Consider the following 10,966-nt stretch of genomic DNA (forward strand, 5'->3'; position numbering starts at 1 on the left):
ATTAAGGAAGTATCTAGGTACATGGGTATCTTGGTGGTGTATCGAATCTTGTGGACCAGACCCATTGCAAGATGCTGTACTCTGTCGTCGACCCTAAGCCATTCCAGCCTGTCAAAGTGGGCAGGGGTGAGGTGGGTTCGGGGGGCGAGGCCAAGTAGGAGCCTGACCAGTTTGTTTTGGGAAGTCTGGAGCCTAGTTTTAAGGGCCTTCGAGGTGCTGTGGTACCAGGAGGTGCATGCATAGTCAAAGAAACCTTGTACGAGGGCTCCTGTTAAGGTCTTCAAGGTGTTTTTGTTGACCAGTGAGGAGATCCTGTAAAGGAATCTTGTTCTTTGGTTGACTTTTTTGATTACGTTGGTGGCCATTTTATCACCGGAAAGATTAGCCTCCAGGATGGAACCTAGGTAGGTAATTTCATCTTTACGTGTGATAACATTGTCACCCACTCTAACCAAGAAGCCATTTGCCTTGCTGAGATTACTATTAGAGCCAAAGAGAATGGATTCAGTTTTTCCCAGGTGTAAAGATAGCTTGTTATCAGCGAGCCAGGTGCAGATTCTACCGAGTTCAGAGCTGAGGGCCTTTTCAACCTGCAGTTTGTTCCTGTCCGAGACCAGCAGTGCCGAGTCATCTGCGAACAGGAACAAGTTGCAGTCACAAGCTGAAGTCATGTCGTTAACATATATTAGGAACAGTAAAGCCCCTAGTATGCTTCCTTGTGGAACGCCACAGCTGACTGGGAGGGGGGGGGGACAGTGTTCCATTCACCTTCACCATCTGTTCTCTCCCCTCCAGGTAGGATTGCATCCAGCTCATCCTGATCATTTGTAACCATTCTTTTCCTTTTGTTGGTTAGGATTAGATAGAAGGTTAATTTGCATTAGAATAGGTATAGTCTTTTTTGTTTGTTTCCCTGGGTTGCCCCATACAGCCTTTTGTTCTATTATATAATTTAAATACCGGGAGAGCTCCAACGAACTTAATATCAATGGTTTGCAGGTCCAATGGAACCAGATGCTTATCCATCGGTCGCAGCAGCAGCAGCGCCTCCTGCAGCGCGGGAGGAGACAAGGCGGGCCCCGGCCGCCCGACAGCAGCCTCCACCCCCAGCCGACACGGACGACTTCAACGACTACGACTCGGACGAAGGCAGTGAGTTGTACACAGTGGTGGAAAATAACTCACATTTTGTGCTTAAGTAAAAGTATCAATAATGCAATGTAAATGTACTCTATTACAAGTAAAAGTCTGGAATTCTAAATTTACTCGAGTAAAAGTACACCGTTGTACTTTTATTGTCATCAAAATGTACTTAAAGTACAGCATGTCCCATTTCATGTTTTCAAATGTATACAAATCTTTGGAAAATAGCAGATCTACAAGCTCACACTGAAGTGGTTCATGTATGTTTTGTAATAATAATCAAAATCTATAAAGTAACTAGTAACTATAAAGTTTTCAAATAAATGTATAGTCGAGTAAAAGTGAAAAATTTGGATCCGAGATGTAGTGGAGTAGAAGTAAGTATTGGAAATTACTCAAGTAAGGTACAAATACCTCAAAATTGTACATAAGTACAGTACTTAAGTGAATGTACTTAGTTACCTTGTTTACACCACTGGTGAGTAGTAGCTATAGTACACCATCTGTTCATCTGCTCATTCAGCAAGCTCCGCTGATGTCCGTGCATAATGGCATGTTCTTTAGTTTTACAGCGTGGCTCAGGAGGTAGATCGGCCGCTTGGGAAATCGGGGAGGTTTGGTGTGAATGTGTGTGTTAATGGATTAATCTAAAGCGCACTGTGGAAGCGCTTCGGATAAAGGTGCTATTATAAATGCATCATTTACGGTATGCAATATTGTTTTTTTTCCCCCAGGAGGGTTGGGGATTGATGGATTGATGGATTGATGGATTGATGGATTGATGGATTGATGGATTGATGGATTGATGGATGGATGGATTGATGGACTGATGGACTGATGGATTGATGGATTGATTGATTGAATACTTTATTAGTCAGAAATGTAAACAGCACGTGGTACAGTAAGACATTAAAGCTAAAAGGATAACACAAAAAGGTCCTGGGGACTTGTTTCCATTGTGGTCCTATGTACTGTATTCAATTCATCAACATTAGAGCATACCAAATTTACACAATATAATACATGACATCAACAATATACAAACGAGATGGGGAAATTACATTTACCTCCCCTCTACTGTAGGCCTTAGATGTTTTTTTTCCAGGCCAATTTGGAAACATACCAGCGTTACCCATCCTTTAATAATGGATGGTGTCAGGGCATTCCACATTTTGGTGGCAGAGCAGTAGTATGAGAGCATTCCCACTAAATCTGGGTGGTACCACATCACGGTCGCTCCCTCTAGTGTTGTGGCTGTGTGGGTGACTGGGTGTCACTCCAATTGACAACTGACACTCTTAAGTAACTGGGTGCGAAGACTTCAACTGACATGACATGTGAGTGTCTCAGATTGGGGGGGGGGGGGGGGGGGGGGGGGGGGGGGGGGCTCCTTTTGGGTCACGTGATATCCTATTCTGTCCGACACGGTTAGCCAACCCTCGACGGCACACTCGTTGACGCAATGCCGTCGGCTGCTTGGCGCGGGCACTAATTGACCTACTGTAGCAGCTTGCTTGAGAGCGCCTCACGAGCCTTAAGGCCTTGCTGTCAGCGTGCCTACCTTGCTGTCGGCACGCCTACCTTGCTCTTAAGTGATTTGAAAAGCCATGAATTTCTTGTAAAACACAAAGCCCCAGTCATCCTCAAGCGAAATAGCGTACAGCATGACTCAAGTGATATCTTCCCATTTGTTATCAAGCAGAATAATTTAATTTAGTCACTTAACATACTGCGGCTATTATCATACGACATCGTGAATTTTTATTCAATCAATTTGGCAGCATAGACATTTCCCTTTTGTGAGTCTGAGTTAAACCATGTCCAAGTTTGATTTCTTCTTCACTATCGTCCACCCTGGCAATATTTCATGCTGATAAATTGTCCAACGCACGGCACGGCACTATAGCAAACTGGAAGCACCTGGCAGAAATCAAATCACTGTGCTTGGTAGGAGATGATAGATGATAGGCACCATGCATTATCCAAGCACAAATCAATATCCTAGGAGCAAAGGAGAGAAGGGAATAAAATAAGTCAATGGTGAGATGTGAGCTGTAAGATGACATTTGTGTGTGTACTAGGCCCTTGAGTGATGAGAATTGTGTCATCATGTCACTTCTAGCCTACTTCACGTTCCGAGCCGGCGGCAGCCGGCAACCTTCATTCTCTTCCCGAGGGATGAGGCGTTACCTATACGGAGCTCCGGGAATACGGAACGGTGCAAATAATTTAGGATACAACAGGGCTGACGGAATACAGATTCCCCTTGTGATTGAATTTGTCCCCTAGTGAGAACGGCGGAAATTGCAAAAAATAGGAATGGTTTCACTGTGTCTCTCTGGAATTGGGGAATCTTTTGTTACAGATACAGAGTTGGTAGCTAACTGTTGGTAGGCTATATGTACTTTGAATAGAGTTTGGAGTTTGTAGAATAGAGCCTATATGGCCTTGATCAGCCAATCAATCAGTCCTGACAATAATTATGATTGACATTCTTTATTAGGAATAACCCCTTGAGATGTATAGCATCTCATTTTGAGGGGGTCCTAGAAGAATAACAAATAGAATACCCTGTCCCGAGGACATTTCATTACATTACATTACATTACATTACATACAAATTAAATATACAAAACAACACCATATTATGTTGCCGAGCATTTTTAACACAGATGCGAGCGATGCAAGCTTGTACATCTGCTACTTTTTAACATTTTCTAAAAAGTCTTCAAAGAACTACTGGTTTATAGAAGGCATTTGTAGATTTGGTCTCAGGTGTGTCTTGCTGAGGGACAATAGCCGAGCCAGGGACCAAACAGACACCTTCTGATTCCCAGATGGCCTCTCTACCCACTCTAGCCATCTCATCAAATCTGTCCTGTGTGGGTGTGTGGCTACTGGCTAGGTCTATTTTTACACCTCTAATAGTAAAACCGAATGAGTAGTATAGTTGCTTTGCGTCTGCATTATTTTTAACCACAGGCCTTGTGGACCAGCCAGTTGGAGACTATAGATTTGACACAGGGATGTGTACACTTATAGAGGCAATATTATAAAGACAATAATATTCTCATACAATCCAGCACGGGAGGTCTTTTCAGGCCAGTGTGTCCTAAATCCTTTTGAGATTGATTCTGATTCTCATTTGATTCCCTTTATATTATATATTATATATATACTGTGTTGCTTTTCTTAAAAGAGATTTCCTGCCGGGTCCTGTAGGTATAGGCATAGGTTATATGAGCACATGACGTCTTAATATGAACACATGATGTGTTAAAAGCACATGACGTCTTGTGAACACATGTATGCTGAAACACCAGTGATCTGATGTCCAATGTCCACAATTCATCCCACGCTAATTCTGAAATAAATTCATTCATTCATTCAACCTTTATTTAAATTCTCGGAGAGACCATTGTATCATTTACAATGATGCCGAGATTACATACAGAAAAAAACAGTAATACAACAATATTAGTTACAACAAACCGTTAATTACAATTATAATGCAATCAGTTAAAACAGCAATACTTTTCTCAGCCTTCAAGGACCCCCAGTTTGATACGAATTAGGCCACGGATCCCCATTTACGATTCTTGTATGTCTGGGACCCTCACCGGTCCATTTGGTTACATTTGTACACGCTCTGAGTCTGAGGGTCCATTTCATTTGGATTCAAATATTCCAATCATGTAGCTATGGGACCCCCCTGGAACCCATTCAATCATGTAGCTACGGGACCCCCCTGGAACCCATTCAATCATGTAGCTATGGGACCCCCCCTGGAACCCATTCAATCATGTAGCTATGGAACCCCCTGGAACCCATTCAATCATGTAGCTACGGGACCCCCCTGGAACCCATTCAATCATGTAGCTACGGGACCCCCCTGGAACCCATTCAATCATGTAGCTATGGGACCCCCCTGGAACCCATTCAATCATGTAGCTATGGGACCCCCTGGAACCCATTCAATCATGTAGCTATGGGAACCCCCTGGAACCCATTCAATCATGTAGCTATGGGACCCCCCTGGAACCCATTCAATCATGTAGCTATGGGACCCCCTGGAACCCATTCAATCATGTAGCTACGGGACCCCCCTGGAACCCATTCAATCATGTAGCTATGGGACCCCCTGGAACCCATTCAATCATGTAGCTATGGGACCCCCTGGAACCCATTCAATCATGTAGCTACGGGACCCCCCTGGAACCCATTCAATCATGTAGCTACGGGACCCCCCTGGAACCCATTCAATCATGTAGCTACGGGACCCCCCTGGAACCCATTCAATCATGTAGCTATGGGACCCCCTGGAACCCATTCAATCATGTAGCTATGGGACCCCCTGGAACCCATTCAATCATGTAGCTACGGGACCCCCCTGGAACCCATTCAATCATGTAGCTACGGGACCCCCCTGGAACCCATTCAATCATGTAGCTATGGGACCCCCTGGAACCCATTCAATCATGTAGCTATGGGACCCCCTGGAACCCATTCAATCATGTAGCTACGGGACCCCCCTGGAACCCATTCAATCATGTAGCTATGGGACCCCCCTGGAACCCATTCAATCATGTAGCTATGGGACCCCCCTGGAACCCATTCAATCATGTAGCTATGGGACCCCCCTGGAACCCATTCAATCATGTAGCTACGGGACCCCCCTGGAACCCATTCAATCATGTAGCTATGGGACCCCCCTGGAACCCATTCAAGGACCCCTGAGGAGGTCCCACGTTGAGAAGCAGTGCTGGAAAGCACCACCAGCCTCTAATACAGTTGGAGGCCATCGATATTGTCCTTTTCTTTTTGCTGAGGTTTGCGTGATCTGGGCAAAAGGGAACCCCTTTTGGTGTTTTAAACATTATGTTATAATTTAGCTATTGAAAAATAGCAGATCTACAAGCTCATAGCGCGCCACCGAGTGGCGCGCTACGAGCTTGTAGGTCTGCTATTTTTGAAAAATCGTGAAAATATTTATTTCAGAAAACTGGAGGATTTAGAAGGACTCCCAGCCAGCACTAACAGCCTTCATGGCTCTCTATGTAATGCTTTCTCTGTGTCTTTTTCAGCCACCCTGGGTGCTCTAGAGTTCAGCCTGCATTATGATCAGGCAACCAACAGCCTGATCTGTAGCATCATGAGAGCCAAGGTACACTGCACTCATCTCTGCACACATGTTCATCATCAATCATCATCATCCTATAAGTCACCAAATCTCTCTTCCATATACTAGGACGGTACCAGCCTAGTATTATAAAAGGTTGCAATCTGTGATTGATTAGTTGATTGAATACTTTATTAGTCAGAAATGCAAACAGCATCTGATACAGGCAGACATTAATGCTAAAAGGATAACAAGTCCTGGGGACTTCTTTCCATCCATTGTGGACTTATGTATTCAATGCAACATATCATAACAAAATAACACAATAATAGCCTACATGTCACCAAAAAATTCAAACCACTATATTGTACAAAGGAAAACTTTTTAAAACGGCGGCATTTTGAAAGAAACCAGGGATGCACATCTTTTAATGTGAGGTGATGTAAGTGGACACTCTCTCGTCACTCTCGTCTCTTCAGGGACTGAAACCCATGGACTCGAATGGACTGGCAGATCCCTATGTGAAGCTTCATCTGCTGCCAGCTAGCAAGGTGAGTGAAGTCACCTGGGGTGCGGGGGTGGGGGGAGGAATGTCACTGTTATTTAAAGCAGGACTCAAGCTCAGAAAAGAGTAGGCAGGAATTTAAGGAGGAAACCACAAGTTTCCTTCTTCACACTTTCTCAAGCTAAATGAGGATAAGACAGAAGTTCTCATAATCGGTTCTAGTGAGCAGAAAGAATCAATAATAAGCAGACTTGGCAACCTGACTGTAGAAAGTAACAGTACAGTAAAGAACTTGGGGGTCATTATTGATTCTGAATTTAATTTTAATTCACACGTTAATCATGTTATCAAGATTGCTTTTTTTCACCTTAGAAATATTGCACGAATCAGAGCCTATTTGTCATTGGACGATGCAAAAACGCTAATCCACGCCTTTGTTTTTTCTCGGCTTGATTACTGCAATGCACTTTTTTCTGGACTGCCTAAGAAAACAACTGACAGATTACAACTTGTCCAAAATGCAGCAGCCAGAGTTTTAACTAGAACTAAGATGAGAGAACATATTACTCCAGTTTTGGCTTCACTGCACTGGCTACCGGTTGTTTTTAGGATTGATTTTAAAATTATTTTACTTGTTTATAAAGCTCTCAATGGTCTCGCACCTTCCTACCTACAGTACATGACTGCCTGCCTAAATATGTCCCAAACAACTAAAAAATATGGGGAAGCAGCGTTTTGCTTCTACGGGCCGACGGCGTGGAACAAACTCCCACTGTACCTTCGACAGGCAGCCTCTGTAGACATTTTTAAAGCGCAGCTCAAGACCCACTTCTATACTCTTGCTTTTAATTGATCTTTTAATTTTTTTTGTTCATGTCCTCACTGTATTGCATTATGCCTTGCTTTTCTTTTTTTTCTCCATTGCTCTGTAAAGCACTTTGAGCTGCATTTCATGTCATGAAAGGTGCTATACAAATAAAGTTTTATTATTATTGTTATTATTACATAGGCACAATACAGGAACATACCAGCAGGCGGCAGGGGGTACAGTCACAGACCTATGTACAGGCTGGCAGACACCTCAACAGAAAAAAAAGGGAAAAAAAGAGTCCGGTAAATAGTGAGACAACACGAGAGACTGTCAGACATAATGACAGACTAACCAGCAGGCCAACGGACTGAGAGGCCTGGTCAACGTCATTATTTTGACGGCGCGTTGGTCAGAGTCGCCCCATTACTAACCCTGTCCCTAACCCTAACCGCACGGCACATGCAAAGCCACGTTGTCAGATGAATGCGCCGTCGGAATTACGAGCGGATCCCGAGAGGTCAACATACAGATCATGAGCAGACAGACTGGGAAACAAACAGACACGGACCAACAAAAGAGCAGGGCTTATCCACGTGATCCACATGAGCCTAGTATAGAAAGACAGACCCCCGGGAGACCCCAGTCAAGGAAGTACAGGTTAAAATGGTTAAATATACACGCAGGCTAACAGGACACAGGTGACTGAACACAATCGACACAGGTGTAACACATGACAGATGAGGGGGATGGATCATGAGGGGAGAGTGACATCTGATGGGCAGGTAGGGGCAGGACAGGAGGAGACTGGAAGGACATGGAGGATCTGTGACATGTCAGTCAGTGATTCAATCTACTGTTAGAGGAGGAGAGCTTCCCGCAGGCACAATTCTGACACCTTGTGGTGCATGAATAAACCTGTAACTGCTTGCATTTCATAGAAACCTCATATGTCCAAAACTGTTACGTTTCATGATTCAAATTCAAAAGCATCAAAGCATTGAAGCATTGAGCTTGCGGATCTGTTACTTTTGATGCTTTTGTGTGACACTGTAGTATTATGATCAAATAGGTTACGAAAAGAACACAAAAAGTTAAAAGGGTGAATCTTTTGCTAAGAAGCCATAATATATTGTGCTTAATTATACAACTCTTTTGGAGTCACTACGGTTTGCATTGTGTTTAACACCCTCAGGCACCCTGATGGCCGGATGGTCAAAACATTATAATTCCCACATACAACAACAGCCTCTTGTGTATTAGTGCTTAATAATTAAGCAATAATACATAATATATAGGCCTACATATTGCCAGTTCCTGGACCTTATTTCCCCTACTCCCCTTATCCAACAGTCTACAAAGCTGCGCACAAAGACCCTGAGGAACACGCGCAACCCCAACTGGAATGAGACGCTAACCTACCACGGACTTACAGATGATGATATGCAGCGCAAGACCCTCAGGTGGATTCCTCGAGCCATCAAACATAAACCTGTCCACTTAACGTCACGTCATGCTCAGATGATCATATAATTTATGTCCTCATCCTTCATATAGCGGATTGGTGTTAAAAGATGACCTTTAATGACTAATGCTCTCTCGTTTTGATTTTTGCAGGCTGGCTGTATGCGATGAAGACAAGTTTGGGCACAATGAATTCATTGGGGAGACCAGAGTGGCTCTGAAGAAACTTAAGCTTAACCAGACGAAGAACTTCAGTGTGTGTCTAGAGAGAGTCGTCCCTGTAAGTTGCACTCGTATACTGTATACTGTAAGTATGCCGTCGCTGTCGGGTGGAAACCTTGTATGTCCAAAACGGTTACTTTTCAGGAAATGTTAAATGATCTATTAGTATGTAGTAGTTATTATTTAGTCACAGGCTCTTTGTTATTACTTTTAATTTGTTAAATATTTATAAAAACCCAAGTCTTAAATAAATACAATAAAAGTAATTGATTGTATTTTCCCTATTCTTGCGCAACACTCTTGTACAACAAAAACCCAAATATTTGATATGGCGATACAAGGTTTATTCATATATACTCTAAGAGTTTATGCCTGATAGCAACGATATATTATTCTCGAGAATAGGTCTAGGTAATTTTGCATGAATTAATCGTCACAGTCAACTGTGGTACTGTATTCCCATATATCTCTAGATTTGGTAATTAACCTGCAGTCATCTCGTTCCCTTCACAGACGAAGAAAAACGCAACAGCAGGCTCATCTCGAGGCATCACACTCTATGAGGATGAGGTAACGCCTCAAAAACTGGCGTGCCTAAACATGACAGATTCCTCACTAAAGCATATGCAAATCGTCTCATGAAGCTTGCCCGAGCATCTCTCACTCTCTCATTTGATTTCCTTCTCTCCCACTCGTCTACCCCTTCCCGCACCCTTTCATCTTTCACTCTCCAGCCTGGAGCGGAGGTAGAGGAACGTGGCCGAATCCTGATCTCCCTCATGTACAGCACCCAGCTTGGTCGGCTTATTGTTGGTGTGGTGCGCTGTGTTCACCTGGCCGCCATGGACGCTAACGGCTATTCTGACCCGTTTGTCAAAATGTAGGTTCCATGATTGCTGTGATTGCTGTGATTGTTTAGACAACCTAAACACCAGATCAGCTGTGCCAAAATGTTCACAGAAAATATTTAATTTGCAGAGTTCTGAAACCTGACATGGGGAAAAAGGCTAAAAACAAGACACAGATCAAGAAAAAGACCCTAAATCCAGAGTACAATGAGGTTCGTTTTCCAAATCCCCCTGAAAGCCAGAAATCAAAACAAATGGCTATTTTAAAATTGTGTTACTATTCTACTCTGGAATTGTTCATTGTATCACCTCCTTCACATTTCAGGAATTCGGCTATGACATCAAACACCCTGAACTGGCCAAGAAAACTTTGGACATCTCTGTGTGGGACTATGACATTGGGAAATCCAATGACTACATTGGTATGTTATTTTCTTGGATTCTTTGATCAGTGACACTTTCTGAAACTAATTCAATTCTCCAACTCCTCTGCACTTTGGCAACACGCCTGACTGTTTGTTTTCCTATTTGTGAAAGGTGGCTGTCAGCTGGGAATCACTGGCAAAGGAGAGAATCTGAAGCACTGGTATGAGTGCCTGAAGAACAAGGACAAAAAGATTGAGCGTTGGCACACCTTGTTGAATGAGAACCAAGTCTCTAGTGATTAACCACTAGCCTCCTAATCTGCATGAACTAAAATCTATCCCCTTCAGTCCAGTTCCCTCTCCCCCAAGAGACCTTCATCTTCATCGCGTTCAGGCTCCATTTCATTCTGCCCATACTTATTCCCTGCCCCATACCTTAACAAAAGAAAAAGAGGCATTGCTCCCATGCCTTTCCCTCCCCAGATGTAATAT

General features: G+C 43.4%; 1 protein-coding gene across 1 annotated transcript in view; it reads left to right on the forward strand.

Moving 5' to 3' along the window:
* The window catches only part of LOC306934443 (rabphilin-3A-like), a 62,959-nt gene extending 51,993 nt beyond the window's left edge, over positions 1–10,966 (forward strand). Inside the window, exons 10-19 of the mRNA XM_079517012.1 lie at positions 1,000–1,152; positions 6,228–6,307; positions 6,742–6,813; positions 8,929–9,038; positions 9,193–9,319; positions 9,775–9,831; positions 9,996–10,141; positions 10,240–10,321; positions 10,435–10,531; positions 10,647–10,966. Coding sequence (XP_079373138.1) covers positions 1,000–1,152; positions 6,228–6,307; positions 6,742–6,813; positions 8,929–9,038; positions 9,193–9,319; positions 9,775–9,831; positions 9,996–10,141; positions 10,240–10,321; positions 10,435–10,531; positions 10,647–10,777 — 1,055 coding nt within the window. The 3' untranslated portion in view covers positions 10,778–10,966. The remainder of the gene's footprint in view (positions 1–999; positions 1,153–6,227; positions 6,308–6,741; positions 6,814–8,928; positions 9,039–9,192; positions 9,320–9,774; positions 9,832–9,995; positions 10,142–10,239; positions 10,322–10,434; positions 10,532–10,646) is intronic.

The sequence above is a fragment of the Electrona antarctica genome, assembly GCF_951216825.1.
Source record: "Electrona antarctica genome assembly, chromosome: 12".
NCBI classification, from domain to species: domain Eukaryota; kingdom Metazoa; phylum Chordata; class Actinopteri; order Myctophiformes; family Myctophidae; genus Electrona; species Electrona antarctica.